General features: G+C 45.3%; 2 protein-coding genes across 2 annotated transcripts; both read right to left on the bottom strand.

Moving 5' to 3' along the window:
- Positions 1–5,916: 5,916 nt before the first annotated feature.
- On the bottom strand, positions 5,917–12,538 carry fgfbp1b (fibroblast growth factor binding protein 1b). Its single transcript, XM_080760612.1, has 2 exons — positions 9,146–12,538; positions 5,917–7,678 (listed from the first exon to the last, which is right to left on the bottom strand). The coding sequence occupies exon 2, from the start codon at positions 7,664–7,666 to the stop codon at positions 6,881–6,883; it is 786 nt and encodes a 261-aa protein (XP_080616738.1). The 5' UTR covers positions 7,667–7,678; positions 9,146–12,538; the 3' UTR covers positions 5,917–6,880.
- Positions 12,539–12,671: 133 nt separating this feature from the next.
- On the bottom strand, positions 12,672–14,943 carry LOC308313479 (fibroblast growth factor-binding protein 2-like). Its single transcript, XM_080760610.1, has 2 exons — positions 13,934–14,943; positions 12,672–13,311 (listed from the first exon to the last, which is right to left on the bottom strand). The coding sequence occupies exon 1, from the start codon at positions 14,854–14,856 to the stop codon at positions 13,957–13,959; it is 900 nt and encodes a 299-aa protein (XP_080616736.1). The 5' UTR covers positions 14,857–14,943; the 3' UTR covers positions 12,672–13,311; positions 13,934–13,956.
- Between the last annotated feature and the right edge of the window lie 1,183 nt (positions 14,944–16,126).

Here is a 16,126-nt window from a genome sequence, read left to right as displayed (position 1 = left end):
TCATCATACAAGGATTCAGTGCTGTGATATATACCACAAAACTAAATACTGTGCCTGTATATTTGCATGCACACAGCACTTCAAGTTTGCTCATTTCACTCTTCTTCCCTCGCTCGCTCGCTCTCACACACACACACACACACACACACACACACACACACACACACACACACACACACACACACGCCGATTAATGCTTAGAATAGGTAGCTATAACTGAACTGCAGAATAAAAACAAAATGACCAAGCCGTTTATCTTATGAAGATTAATTAACTTCTCTTTCAAACTGTCACACACACACTAGTGTCTGAGTGGTTTTACACTTCCTATAACAACGCAGACTATACTCCACTCAACTTCCATGAGGTGTAAAATAATTATAAGTTGTTTATTTCACTCGTTTTACTACCAATTACCAAATGTATGTATGTGTCTGTCTGTTTGCAGCAGGTGTGTGTGTGGAGGGGGAGGGGGCGTGGCTACCGGAGGCAGTGTTTTCATGTCACGGCCCATTATTTATTCTGCATTGATTTAACCCATTCTGACCTGAGATCAGATTCATACGAGGTTTCCACTGGACACACACTGGTCTGATTAATCCATTCTGACCTGAGATCAGATTCTAGAAAAATGTCAGTCGTTCTTCGAATTTTTCAAAAATAGCAGACCTACAAGCTCGTATCGCGCCACTCGGTGGCGCGATATGAGCTTGTAGATCTGCTATTTTTCAATAGCTAAAGCATAACATGATGCCAACACCAAAATGGGTGCCCGGTCAGAATGGGTTAAGCCACAGACCATTTGATGACATTTAGGGGCATATTTTGCACATCTTAAGTACCAGGCGTACACTTAAGTAGCCTACAGTATACCAGCACTGATAGGGCTTTAGTGGTTAAAACCAATGTACCTGCCATGACTTGCCTGTAACTGTCAATGCCAATGGTTTGACTCCGCAGATATCGTATGGTAAAATGTACCTGATCCCCAGTAAGGGTGGGAAATGGGTGGGCGGAGACCAGAAACTAGACTTAAATCACTAGACTTAAACAGTCGCTTCATTTCCTTCCGTCACACCCTTGACCTCCGACCCCTAACTACTTCCTTCCCATCTGACAGGGTGGCCCCCTGAGTGTGTCCTTGTCTTGGGGAGGAGGCGGGGCGGGGCGGGGGTGCGGTGGTAAACCAATATGCTGAGGAACCCCACCCCCGACCCACCCACCCTCCGGTGCCATCAAAGACAGAGCGAGAGGAGGGGACTTCGGGGAAAGGGGGGAGAGGGGTGCTGAATGGAGAGGTCGACAGAGACCCTCACAGATGTCTCACTTTGTACATGTTATTGTTGCTTAGTTAGTATACATACATACGGGGGCTCCTCCTCCTCCTCCTCTAATTCTAAAGTGTATGCCTATTAAAGTTTAATACATGAAATGATGTTCGCCGTTTTATTATTTATATTTTTTAAGGTAAAAATGTTATGTTTATTTTTTTTAAAGTAAGGTTGATTTAGAGCAGTGGTTTTCAACCAGTGGTCCGGGGACCACCAGTGCTCCTTGAGGAGGCTCCAGGTGGTCCCCAGCTAAATGATCATTCATTAACTCAGGGTTGAAAGAGTGTAAAATGTCATTCTACGCCCTCGCCCTCAAGAGTTAAATTATTGATAAACATTGCATTACTATTAGAGAATGTATATAACATTGTTTCGGGGTTGCCCGTTATCTCTCTATGGCAGGGGTTTTCAACCAGGGACCACCACCTTGACTAAGAATCAACCTGGGGACCACCGTTGTGTTGCAATGGGATATATCACTGGCTCAAATGGGAAAGAAGTAATTGTTGTGATGGGATAAAGTAGACATATTAAGCAATAAGCAGTTACCATTACGTATAAGAGTGCTCCCTAGCTGTGCTCAAGCAAGGTCACAGAGAGACAGAAAGTTTTCTATATAGGTGTCTGAAGAAGTGAGACGTCCCGGCCTGCGCTTCAATCGGGACGCCCCGACCAACGGACTGATATGATCGAACAATCTGATTCGTGATGTAACAGGTCGTATTTGCTTTCATCTATGTCTTTGCTGTTCATATGCATATCACATGGACCATTTTGGGATAAGTATCCCGGGCAATCATTAAAATATGCCAGTTCTTATGAATCCATGACTTATGTTTACAGCCTTTTTATTCGACTATCAGATAACTCTCGATTGTCTCGAACAATAACGACACATCAATTGTCACAGAAACGGTTGACAGCGTGACGCCAGGCCATAATGTCACGTCAGTCTATAAAGTATAGGCACATATATAGTATTCAGCAATAATACTACAAATAAGTCTTTCATACGTAAGTATCTCATACTGTAAGTAAGTATTTGGAATCATATAAGAAGGCGGTACCTAGCTAACACTGGGTTCAAGCTAACTGACTAGTTCACAACTCCCTCCCCCAAGCACCTATAGGCCTTCAGATCCTTCAACTATAAGGCCTCCCCAAATAGGAGCCCTTATAGTATAGACTTCACTGACAGCTTCCTGCAAATCCAGGAGATCTCAGTTACTGTGATATGAAAAACGTGTCCAGAATCTTAAAAGCATGCATGTCTAATATCTGTCCGTCTGTGGGTTCTGATGCACTTAATTTCTATCGGGGATGTAGGCATCGGCTATCCCTGATTGGACAACCTGAGAGATATTCTGACTGGTAAAAGGAGGCTGGCTGTTGTACAGTTTGTGCACTCCTACACCTGCATGCCTATAAGAGCATGTGAGGTCCACAGACACAGACAGAGTTTGATAGTCAAGAGGTTTATTCAGTGACATTGGAGGAATGAGGATGAATGATGGTTTAAGATGTTGGTTGATGATGGTTTTTAACTGACAAGACAAGGAAATTAGTAACAATCAGTAATGGGGAAACATAGGCATAGGCACTGGGCAGTCTAACAAATAGAATATTCGGAGGGGCATTCTGGTAATTAGGAAAGGGCAGACTTACAGTAATGCATCGGTATACAGGCACGAAGGAGTTGTGGTGCTGCAAGCACCTCTCAGTGAGGGACAAAATGTTTGTCTGCTGCTTAGTTAGGCCTATAGTCCCCAGGTGTGCTGATTGTTGGCCCCGCCCACACCACCAACAAGGCAACCTGCCACTACTCCACCCCACTCTCAGCTAGAGTGGTGGGGTTTTCTACACAACCCAAACCATCGGCTACATGGATTGGCCTGCAGGCAATGCATGAAATTAATGTCTGTCTGTCTTTCTTCAAATCCATATTCTGTCTCCCATCCCATGTATGCCTTCAGCAGTTTTTTTAAGGCATTAAGGATGGGTTTGTATTTGTATGTATGTTAGTGGTCACTGGTTACTGCACTGTATTCAGATAATGGGTACAACGGGTACTCTGACAACAACAAATAAAGAACAATCAGGAAAATGAGGCAGGTAGCTTGTGGGCCAGCAAAGTTTGGATCCAGTCCCAGATGGAAATGGGCTTGGTTTATTTGGGGGAGTTGCGTAATAATGCCTTGGATTCCTTGGAGGCCGATTAGACAAAATGTAGGGTTGCATTTCTTCCTTGGCCTAGTGGGAATGTGGGTGCAAAGAGCAATCGGACGGCACGCTGTGTTCATGATTTGGGGAATTTTGTTAGAATGGGCCATTCCTGTCAAACTGTGAAAGCCAATCTAATCTATCTATCTTTTCATTCCGAATTACATTCCCCCCTGGAACCCACCCCGACTTGAAAAGCACCGTTGTAGTGGTGGGGCCCTATAGCTGGACATTGTTGGATGCCTCTCTGGCCTCCTGTATATCTCCAGCTAGTGAGTGTGTGTTTGGTGAGTGTGACAGGGGGTGCCTTGCAGGGGGCGATCCGGAAGAGTGTGTGTCTGTGTGCATGTGCGCATGTGAGCGATGGGGGTAGTGTGTGTACGGGATGGGGCAGGGGGGTGGGGGGGGGGGGGTCAGTTGAGGAACAACAGGTCATAGGTGCCGGAGGTTAAGAGCAACCGACAGGAAAGAATAAAACTCACATGTGCGCTCGGAGCAGGCTGCGCGGGGATTACAAAGACAGATGGGTTCTGGTCGTGGAACTCAACCCTCTCTGCTCTGTCGGCCCTCGTAAGACAGACAGCACACACCCACACACACACACACACCCATGCGCACGCACGCACACACACACACACACACACACACACACACACACACGCGTGCGCGCGCACACACACACACTGCTCTTCCCCTCCTAAGTGAGAGGCTGGATGTTAGCCATAGTGGATAAGGTTCCCGCTCCCCAGCATCCTATAAGGGAACACATAGGAACCATTCCCTACGCAGCTGGCCCCTGTCACTGAAAAAGTAATTAGAGACTCGGGCAGGAAGCTGGAAGACATACCCCTAAATTTGGATGCCATGTGCAATTGTGTGCTAAGAGTGTGTGTGCTTCATGTAGGTGTGTGTGTGTGTGTGTGTGTGTGTGTGTGTGTGTGTGTGTGTGTGTGTGTGTGTGTGTGTGTGTGTGTGCGTGCGTGTGCGTGTGTGTGTGTGCGTGCGTGCGTGTGCGTGTTTGAGTGAGTACGTGTTTAAGGAGTGGACGTGTTCAATTGTGTGTGTGTGTGTGTGTGTGTGTGTGTGCGTCCGTGCAAACTCATCTGTGTGAGAGAGTGAGAAATGGAGAAGCTTTCATCTGTGCACGTGTGTGCAGTGTCTCAATCTGGGTACACGTGAGGGCGGGAGGGCGGGGGTGTCTTATATATACGCTAAACACACATAATGGAACATTAATGGCATTTTCAGACCACCGCCCTACAGAGACCGACGGAGGCGCGCTCAACTTTGTTTAGAGGCGCCTGCTGTAACTCTTGGCTCAGTGACACAAGAACGCGTCACGCTGGAGGAATCCCAAGATAACGGCTCTAAATTATTTAGGCCTCTTTGAGGGCACCAGTGAAACACTCTGGCCCCTTGCTGTCGTCTTGCATGTCTTATTTCTCGCCGGTGTCATTATGTACATGCAGTATAAACGGCTGGGAGCTGGCTGGCATTGTGTCTTTTTAGGGCAGTGGTTCTCAAAGTGGGGTCCGGGAACCGCAATTTCCGCAATTTCCAATTTACGCAATTTACGCAATTTCGCAATTTTTCCGCAACAATACGTAATTCCTCCGCAATACTCCGCAATAAAAATAAATAAAATCAAAAAACATCGGCTATAACCCATCGTTTTTTCCGCAACACTCCGCAATTCCTCCGCAACACTCCGCGATTTTCCTCGATTTTCACCTTTTTTAAATCCTCAAAAATGATGAAGACTATAACGATCACCTCTGAGACCATGGACCAATGAACCATGTAAACAAATTGAGTTGCACCCCGTTCCGGTAAACCAGAAGTACGACACCAGTGCCTTAGTTTTTTGTGTCAGTCAGTCTCTAAAGGCTCTCAGTATCATCAAGGACGCCTCTTATCTTTACGATCTACTTTGTTGACCCCTTCGCAGTTCGCTCAGAGGCACAAGGGCTTGTAGAATCAGAAATAGTTTTTTCTCCCCCTCGGCCATATCATTCTGTTGAACTCTAAATCCAAGTTATAGGATTTATCACCAATCCCCCCCCGACACAATGAGTTCCTTGTACATATATTAACTTTTATTTTTAGTATTTAGTACCTCTCTGCTATGCTGCTACCTTCATCTATGCATTCTCTCGCTCTTTCTGCATTGGATTGATGCCATTAAGAAAATGTTGTTGTACACTGTCTGTTGGGACAGAACATCCTCCATCCATTCGTCACATCTATATATAGCAATCTGAATCTGGGAAGTAATCTTGAGAGATTACATCCATAGTAAACCTGCAGACAAACCATAACGTTCTGTGTTTATGAGATGTGTAGAAACTGAAGTGTAGAAACTGTATAAATAGGAGACATTTATTTGTGCAGCATAAATACAGTGGCTCAAACGGTATGCATTGTTAGTGGTGTTGTGTGCATCATATCGAAGAGAGTGTAATTCCATACCCAAAAGAAATATATTGTCACGTTTCAAAATATACAGAAATTGTCCCCAACAAGACTTTGCAGAGAATACATGGGAGAAGGTCTAAAATTTACATCAAAACATAATTGTGAAGCTATTATTTCCAGCATCCAAAACATTTTGTACATGTTTAAACACAAAATGGGGAAACATACACTGTGTGAAATATACATTCTTTGGTTTGGGAACGGACAGTAGTACATCTAACTTCACAGCAGTGGTGGGCAAAGTACTCAACCACAGAAGTTCAGTCAGTCAAAGTACAAATACCAGTCAAATATTACTCAATTACAAGTGAATGTTGCTCAGTCAAATTTGTACTTGAGTTAAAGTAATGGAATACTTTGCCTTTTAAAATATTTAAGAAATCAAAAGTACATGCTTTTACAAATACTCAAGTATTCAAAAGTACAAATTACAAAGCACATTTTCTTTTCTTTTTTACTAGTAGGCCTATCAATGCATTGCTCTGTTGAAATGAAGAAATGTTCAAAAATGAATTAAAAACCCCCCAGAAATCTTCAAAGAATCTTCCAAATAATGAGCTCACGTATCGATTAAGTGGTTTGAGTCGCGGGGGAGTCAATAGTACAACTATGTCTGTGAAACGTAGTGACGCGAAATTCATATGCTTCCAAAAAAGAAAATACTCAAGTAAAGTACAGTACTCATGTAAATGCACTTTGCTGCTGTCCATTTCTCCACGGTGTACAAGAATCAATGTCTTCAGTTCGACAGGCAAGGCTGAGGCAATAGTCTGAATAATGGAGGTGGGACCTTCCGCTCAGAAAATCAAGGTGTTTAACTTAATCCACTTGGGGAGGTAGAGTTCTGTATTCGGTCAGCATTCAGAACCACTTTGCACCATGGAAAAGAAAAACGTGCAAAGGCTGGCCCACGAGCTGTTGCAGTACTCTTCTGCCAGCTTCTGCTGGTCCACACGCTCTGTGCAGGACTTCTCCGGGGTCGGCGTGCCCGTGGTTTGGAGTCTCTTGGTGGTGGTGGTGGTGGTGGTGGTGGCGGGGGTGATGGTGGTGGTAGGGCGGTCGGGTGATGGAGTCTGAGGTCGAGGTGTCTCCGACTGCCTCACGTTGTCGCCTGGTTGCTGCTCAGACGCCACTGCGGTGTGGAGATCCAGCTTGAAATGTGCGTCACGGGAGGCGCGCCTGCACACCCCCGCCTTGACCAGCGCGCGGTCGTCCGTGCAGAGTTTCCTCTGCAGCTTTTTCAGCGAGCGGGCCACCTGCTTCCAGAAGCTGGCCTGGTTTGAGGCGTACTCCGCGCAGCTCGAGGGTTTGGCAGAGTATTCACAGCTGACAGTGACCCCGCCTGTGACGCGAGCCTCTGGGTTCTGGCAGTGCACGCGCAGCTTCACCAGCATGTCCTGGTCCTCTCTCGCGGCCCACGTGCACTGCATTTTGTCCTTAGTGGAGAACTTGCCCTTGTTGGCAGCCGCGGCCCTCGCACCGGCTCGCTGGCTTGCCGGCTGGCTGGCTGGCTCCGCTCCTCTGCCGCCGTGACCTTTGGGGTGACCCCTGTCTCGCGCAGCAGCAGACATGGAGAAGTGCTGCACGACGCAGGCACACAGCAGCAACACACACGGTGCCAGACTCCCAAGCAGCATCATTTCCTTCTGGACCTGGAGTGGAACATAGAAACGGAGGGTTTTTTTCAATGACTGGTGGGTTGAAGATCAACAGCACATGAAAACATCATAAGCACTGAAGCCAAATATATACTTCATCGCACAATACTACTTCATCTAGCCTACTTGTAGATCTTGTACTGTAGATCAGATATTTTGGAAAATGTTTGCATGTAATAACTAATAACATGCCCGCAAATAGGGACGCAAGGTTGAAAGAGGTTAATATAGGAAATTATTTTTATTGCAGGTCTCACACATAAAAGTCACTCCAAAGAAAGAACCTCATATGCAACGAACAGGGTGCCAGCCTCTTAACAGCCATGGTTTGGTTTCACAATCAAATGCGTATACATGGAATAAAAGCATTAAACAACAACATCAACCACAATAAACATGCAAAACCATTGTCTAACTAAAACAAAGTGATTTCGTAGCCTGACCGACATCACATACTGGCACTGTCTGTATGCCAAATAACATCTTAGTATGTCTGAAGTACAGTCGTCCGAAAATAGCATGCTCTGTAGTGTGTAGTGTGTAACGTTAGCATGTGGTTTGGGACACAACTTAAGTGTCTGTGACATGTGCCCTGAGGCATGCTGGGAGCTGGGAGGTCCTTCTCCGTCACAATGGCACGCGTCTAGGATGCTACAGTATTAACCCATTTTAGACCTGACGTCGAAATTAAAAAATATGTTTTCTGAAAGAAAGAAGATTTGTGCCGCATTTTCATGATTTTTCAAAAATAGCAGACCTACAAGATTGTAGCGCGCCAGTGGCACGCTATGAGCTTGCAGATCTGCTATTTTTCAATAGCTAAAGTATAACATAATACTTAGTTAAAACACCAAACGGGTTCCCGCCCAAAATGGGTTTTTAATAAATATCGACACACATTGCCACTGGCACTGGCAATAAAATGTGTCAAATATTGCTTCTTGAATGGACCCCAATATACTACCTTATTGTTTACATAGGCATGAAACATTATATAAATTATAATAATGGTTTCTGAAGTTATAAAGAAAAACTGCTTAATGAAATGTTTTACAATGAGAAATGTGCTTTACGAATTGAACAACATGCACTAAATATGTTTGTGTGTATACATAGTAGTAGTCTATATATATATATATATATATATATATATATATATATATATATATATATATATATATATATGCCCACATGAGTGGGTTGCTCCACTGAAACGTATAGGACAAAGTGATTCTGTGTGTCTATTGTGTTCCAATTCATTCACATGCAAGAAAATTATATCTGTGCCACATTGCTATAAAAATCATAGAGCTTCATCTATTTTCTATGTAACATCACACACACACACACACACACACACACACACACACACAGCCTATAAATATCCTACTGTATTAGGCCTACTATACTATTATGCTTCCCAAAAAAACGAATTAACTTAACACAATGGTTTTTACTTACCGAAAATCGTGGTGTAGCCTTACTAGCCTATATAGTCGCCTATGCTGCGGATAGAGAGATGTTGTGGCTCGTGTAGGCTACAACAAATGAAAGGGGGGGGCTCGCACATGGCATTTATACATCTAGAGGCACGCCCACACGAGGCGCGCGCGCGGCACGCACGCACACACGCACACACGCACACACACACACACACACACACAGTCACACACGATGAGTGAACAACATGTTAAATGCCGCCTCGAGCCTATTATACTTGACGTGTCTAAACTGAACTGAACTCACCGTACTCACGTAATGTAGCCTATAGGCTATATTTTGACATTTACACACGTGTGGAGAGAGATGAAAAGCCTATAGCAATTAAAGGCATTTCTAATTTTCTATGGCATTGCTATATAGCTCCTTCACATGATAGGACTGGAGGATACTATCAGAAAAGTGCAACAACAAGTTTAAGTAGCATAAAAGCCTATAAGTGTAGGCTAATCGAGTGTGTCACTTTGTCCATTGTTTAATCGTATACGTACAACGTAAAATAATATCCAACATCATGTATCAAGTTACAACCAGCCGTGGTAATTAAGCCTATCCAGACACCCTCGTGCAGGCATGTATAGTGTGTAACCACCCAATTTCGGTCTCACAGTCACACGGACCCTTTTTCTTAAGATTTATAGTCATGAATTACACAAAAATAAATCTCTTTTTCTCTCCAAAGGAATGTCAGATTACAAAAAGATTAAACAATCATTTATAGTTTATTCCTTTTTCAGCAAGGCCTAATGATTCAGAAAATAGCACAGTTCGCATTATCAGTGCATTATGAGCTTGACTTGCTATTCCCATTAACACTAGGCGGCATGGGACTGGGTGGGTTAATTCCCAAACTGTGAATTGATGCCAAACCGTGTCTCCTAATTAAGTCATCATACTTTTAATGAAGAATTTCAAGTGAGTTTGTTATATCTCAAATTTGTATTATTAAAAGCTACCGTAACCGTATGAACGTTAGCCTAGAGTGCTTTGTTTCTGCAGAACGTAACAGAGCGGAATGACATTACACTGACAACGTGTCTTGTTGCCCCCCAGGGCCCAGGCAGGAGCCATGAAGACCAGATCATCGGCACGGCAACACACGCTCTGGACGGTCACACATTCCAAAGATTTGCCGCTGGATATTTAACAAGGAGAGACGAGTGTGCAGACTGTGCACTGCACACACACGCCCCGCGCTGCACGCATGTATTTGCATTACATCCTTCATTGCGTTGAGTAAGTCGGTCTGATATCGCCAATATATAGATGAATCAGATGATGGCTGGATGGTTTATGGTTAGGAGGTTTACATAAAAACCGTATAGTCCACAAACATTGAGGGACGGTGAATCTCATGCGCCCCTCTGTGTTGAACAGCGACATCGTGTGGTCATTCGAGGTACAGCCACAGGTTTTGGCCAAGTAGGCTAAACAGAGTTCTAAGGTTGTCAGAAGGATACACCACTGTACATCATTCCCTTTTGTATGTTAATATAAATATTCAAATAATTGGGTTTTTTTCCTACGAATCTTTTGCTAAATAGTAGGCCTACACATCAACTTGTTTGCCTAAAGCCTAAAAGAAAAATGTCTTTGTTATTCCAAATCCAAAAACAAAATGTAAATTAAATCTAAATTAATGTAATCATAGCATAATCAGGAGGTCGGGAGGACAGGAAATGCTTTTATTCAAAATGTTCAGAATGCCTTGATCAGATTAATTTAACAGGAAACAGCCTGGTAGAATTGGATCACAGTTGATCAGTGTCTGTGAGCCTGTTCCCAGTCAAACAGTCGTAAAAAAGAAAAGAGAATGACTTTTAAACGATGGGTCGGTCCACTAGTTGCGCATGACAGCACAAGTTAGAAACTATAAATATGTACACACTCTGAGTCTGATTGTATTGTGTCCTAATCAGTGCATGGTGGAATAAAGTACTACTGTAGGCATGTAGTATCAATAGCCCTACTCACTGCAATGTAGAAATACTCTGTTACAATTAAAAGTCCGGAAGTACAAAAGTATTGGTAACAAAAAGTACTTAAAGTACCAATAGTAGAAACTAGAAAGTACTCATTATGCAGAATGTCCCATTTCACAAGTTTTAAAATGTATTATAAAAAATGAATAGCAGATCTGTGAGCTTGTATCGGCTATTTTCAAACGGCCAAAATGTATAGGAAGGGCTAAGTCAGAGGGTAATGTACGTAGTAATGTATAGTAATGTATATGTTTTGTAATAATAATCAAAATCTACAGAGTAACCCGTAACTAAACGTTTTCAAATCGTCGTATTGGAGTAAAAGTATAACATTTGCCTCTGAGGTGAAAGTGGTAGGTATTGGAAATTCTCAAGTAAAGCACAACTACCATGTGGAATGCATGTGGAATGCACTTCCCATTGCAGTCAGAACTGCAGCATCACTCCCAATCTTCCGCCGTAGTCTGAAAACCCACCTTTTCAGACTCCATCATGGCCCATAGCACTTACCCCACCCCCTTAGATAGCAATTCTAGTATATAGCACGTCATAGTATATATGTGTAGCATAGTAGTATAGATGTATAGCTTATATGTATAGTTTCATTATAGATATTCCACTGTTACTTTCTTAGCTACGCATGTTTCATGATAAATGTCTTTATGTGATGTATTCCCATGCTTTTGTTCTTGCTTAATGTAAGTCGCTCTGGATTAAGAGCGTCTGCTAAATGCCTAAATTGTAAATTGTAAATTGTACCCTCAAAATTAAATTGTACTTCAGTACAGTACTAGTCACCTATAGTCACCAAGTTGTGTATAGGCTACTGACTGTATGCCTATCAACTGTATTGTTTTTAAACAAATGACCGAAATAAAAAGAAAACGTATAACTAAACTATAAACGAACTACTTCTTGAATGTATATAGTTGGTTTACTTTGCACCACTGCGGCTGTACAACACACGTCCTCTGTGTTAAATGAACAGTGAGGATTGTATACTGCATGAGTCCTAATTAGAACGCTCTGGCGACCTAAAAATATACTCCACCTGAACCAGAGGAGCCTCTGCAGAGCCGAACCCCCCCCCCCCCCTTCTCTTTTCAACACACACACACACACACACACACACACACCCACCCCACCTAAGCTTAAACAGACTTATTATTGTAGCAAACCATTTGGCCAATTAAGCGTTGTCTCGACCGGACGTGGGGCGCGCTGCACTTATTGCAGGGAGCGCAAGGACAACAACAACGAGCGCCTTTATTTAAAGACAAAGAATGAAAGCTACTCTTTTCTGTTTGGGGAGGAGGAAGCAGATTATGTGGATTTATAGGGTTGAAAGGAACCAGAACAGAGCACGCACACACACACACACACACACACACACACACACAGTCTCTCTCACTCACACACACGCACATGCATGCACGCACACACACACACACACACACACACACACACACACACACACAGTCTCTCACACACACACACACACAGGGTAAAAGTCACCATGTCTAACGTTTATTCATTCAATTTATTACATTCACGCCTCTCCTCCTGAGTTAGTGTATATACTTCATAAAAAAAAACAGTTTCCTTTTCTTATTTTTCTTTTTTTTTCAGCTGTTCAAAACGTTTCCCGGCTCCGTTTCTTTTCGGTGGTGACATGGGTGGACGAGGAGGGCATGATTATTACATCATATACAAACAAAATTCGTGTTTAGCTATTTTATTCACCTCTCTTGCATTGTGTGTGTGCGTGCGTGTGCGTGTGTGTGTGTGTGTGTGTGTGTGTGTGTGTGTGCGTGCGTGTGCGTGTGTGTGTGTGAGTGTGTGTGCATGCATGTGTGTGTTACAGTAATTCACCAATTCATTTACAAAGTATAGACATGACAAGCCAAGTCATTGTAGAGCTGCACACACAGGGACCGTAGGCAGTAACATGTGGTGCATGGTGTAAGTGTCCAACCCGTGACGCAGTGAGGCGGCGGGGAATAGAGTTTCTTGGAAGCAACCGTGTGTAACTTGGTGGTGGTTTGTGACGCCACACTGTCGGTTCCACCAACCCCCCATACAGATTCTGGAATGGGCCCAGAATTAGACAAGAAGTGTTCTGCGTCCATAGCCGATGTTACCATCCTGTCGAGGCAAACAAACCCAAAATAAATAACGGTTATAGAAAGCACATCATCACTCATCGTTATGGTACGGCAGCCTCTCTGTTTTAGACAGAGTCAGAGAACCGGAGAGAGTGAGTGAGTGAGTGAGTGAGTGAGTGAGTGAGTGAGTGAGTGAGTGAGTGAGTGAGTGAGTGAGTGAGTGAGTGAGTGAGTGTGTGTGTGTGCGTGCGTGCGTGCGTGCGTGTGTGTGTTAAAGTAACAATAAAGTAAAGTTAACAATAACTTTAATTTGTTTAAGTTGCCCTTACCCTAAATCTAGAATCTGGATAATTCTGTTCTAATTCAACTAAAAGCAACCCAGTTTTAGTTAATGTTGCCTCCATCCGTGGTTGGAGAGTGTTAAATATAATGACCAGGACCACCATTCCTTCCTTTTGCACCAAGACTATATTGCTTCTCAACTCTGGCCCCGGGGACGCAGATGACTGCTGCTTTTCTGTTCTACCAGCAACACATACAGTTTTAAAATGGGCCTTATAGGCTACTACAACAAAACGCCACCCTATACGGTCGTGATTTGTTCTTCTCCCGGCTTGCACCTTCCCACCCTTTATCATCTCCCTTACTTCCAGCCGACTCACCTGTATCTGCACTGAGAGGAGCCTCAGTTCTGGAACCAGCTGATGAAGTAGGTGCAGATGCCATGGAAGCTCTTCCAGCAGTACTCGTTGGCCAGGCGGGCGGACTTGGCGTCAGAGTGTTCTGTGGGACGTGGGGTGGTCTTGCCCGGCTTAGGGGTGGGCTTCCTGGCCTGGCTGCCCTTGCCGGCCTGGGGCTTCACAGGGCTGCCGGGCTGGGGCTTGGCCTTGGGGGTGCCGACGGGCTTGGGCTGCGCTGGCACGGCGGGTTTGCGCTGCTCCTGGGCGGGCTTGGAGGCGGGCTTGGAGGCGGGCTTGGGGGTGGTGGCGGCGGTGGTCTTGGCGGTGGCGGCGGAGGCGACGGTCTTGGCGGTGGAGGGAGAGGCGGCCTTGGGGGTGGTGGCGGGCTTCGGCCAGGAGGCCAGGAAGGTCATCTGGGCCTCCTCGGGGTACTTCTTGCACATGGCGGGGCGGTATATCTTGGGTCCCTGGCAGGCGTGGTTGAGCTTCCTCATGTCCCACATCATCTGGGTGAAGAAGTGGCGAGGGTTGAGGTTGTAGGCGCGGCACAGGTTGGGCTTGCCCTGGAAGTCGCAGTAGTAGGACCGCCCGGGGGCCTGGCCCTGCATGGGGCCCTTGCATGACACGCGCAGGCGGGTATAGTCTCCGACGCCGGACACCACCATGGTGCACGTGTCCTTGGCCTTGCTGCTGAAGCGAATAGGCTCGTCCCAGATGCTGCGTTGCTGTTGCTGCTGCTGCTGCTGCTGCTGCTGTTGCTGCTGGTTGTTCTCCTGGTTATTCTGCTGTGGCTGTTGTGGCTGTTTGTTGTTGTTGGCATTGCTGCTGTTGTTGTTGTTCTGAGCGTGCGAGATGCACACGCTCGCTGCTAGTACCAGCAGCAGTACCCTCACCACGGCTCTCATGGCGGCGGTATAAGTGCTCGGACGTGATCAGGGGGGTGCTGTCGGCGGGTTTTGGGGCTGAGGAGTGTTGCAGAGGAGAAGCTTGAGGTGTGCAAGGGCAGTAGTCGTCGGAGAGCGGCTTTATAAGACCCGGGAGCACACAAAGACACCATTCAGGTGGGCCGAAGGACGTGTGCCCCTCCCTGCTTCTGTGACGGGCCCCCTCCTTCACACAAACACACGTGCACGCACGCACGCGTACGCGCACACACACACACACACACACACACACACACACACACACACACACACGCACTCAGTACCACCACATCAGTCAGACCCCGTTGGCCATACTAAAAGCCCAAACTGAGCAGTGACAGGCAAGCAAGATGGAAGGGGAACAAAGTGGGTACTAAGGAATCTGAAACCCAGGGTGGAGCGTGGAGGAAAGTGGGGTGTGTGTGCGTGTGTGCATGTGTGTGGGGGGGGGGGAGGGGGGGGGGAGGGGGCGCCCCCGTTTTTCCTACCCGATTTCACAACAGTGAGGGGTGGGAGGGACTGGGGGCCGTCTGGACTCTGGACGGCAGGCGGCTGTGGAACTTGAAGGACAATGCAGGGACGTATAAAACATTCTGCGAAAACAGTAGTGCAGCATGAGGATAAGGACACAGTCAGTACAAATGTCCAGTTTTTCTAATTCACAACTACAACTACTACTATTACTACTACTTTGAAACTTTGAATTTATCTAAATATAAACTTTCATGACAGCAGACAGCAAGTACAAATATAATTAGCCCATTCTGACCGGGCACCCATTTTGGTGTTAGCATCATGTTATGCTTTAGCTATTGAAAAATAGCAGATCTACAAGCTCATATCGCGCCACCGAGTGGCGCGCTACGAGCTTGTAGGTCTGCTATTTTTGAAAAATTCGAAGAACGACTGACATTTTTAGAATCTGATCTCAGGTCAGAATGGATTCATCAGACCAGTGTGTGTCCAGTGGAAACCTCGTATGAATCTGATCTCAGGTCAGAATGGGTTAATGAAAAGGCACAGTGAAGTGAAGTCTGTTCACGGAAGGCTATGTGGGGACTATCTGACGACTCGTGACGAGGTACCATTTGAGTGGGCAAAACCTTACATACTAAATTATACTAAATTGTTTATAGGGTCAATAAAGGTAAAACTAGAACTGCACTCTGTCGAGTGCATACTTGCTTGTTGCGCACTAGTAGGCCATAAATGGCCTACTAGTGTGCAACACTATATGGCCTACTAGTGCGCA

This window comes from Protomyctophum bolini (assembly GCF_963924005.1).
Source record: "Protomyctophum bolini genome assembly, chromosome: 3".
Lineage (NCBI taxonomy): Eukaryota > Metazoa > Chordata > Actinopteri > Myctophiformes > Myctophidae > Protomyctophum > Protomyctophum bolini.
This window is presented reverse-complemented; position numbering and strand designations above follow the sequence as displayed.

Bases quoted from the DNA above. Each gene is read 5' to 3' on its own strand.
- fgfbp1b (XM_080760612.1), bottom strand. From the start codon at position 7,666: ATGATGCTGCTTGGGAGTCTGGCACCGTGTGTGTTGCTGCTGTGTGCC.
- LOC308313479 (XM_080760610.1), bottom strand. From the start codon at position 14,856: ATGAGAGCCGTGGTGAGGGTACTGCTGCTGGTACTAGCAGCGAGCGTG.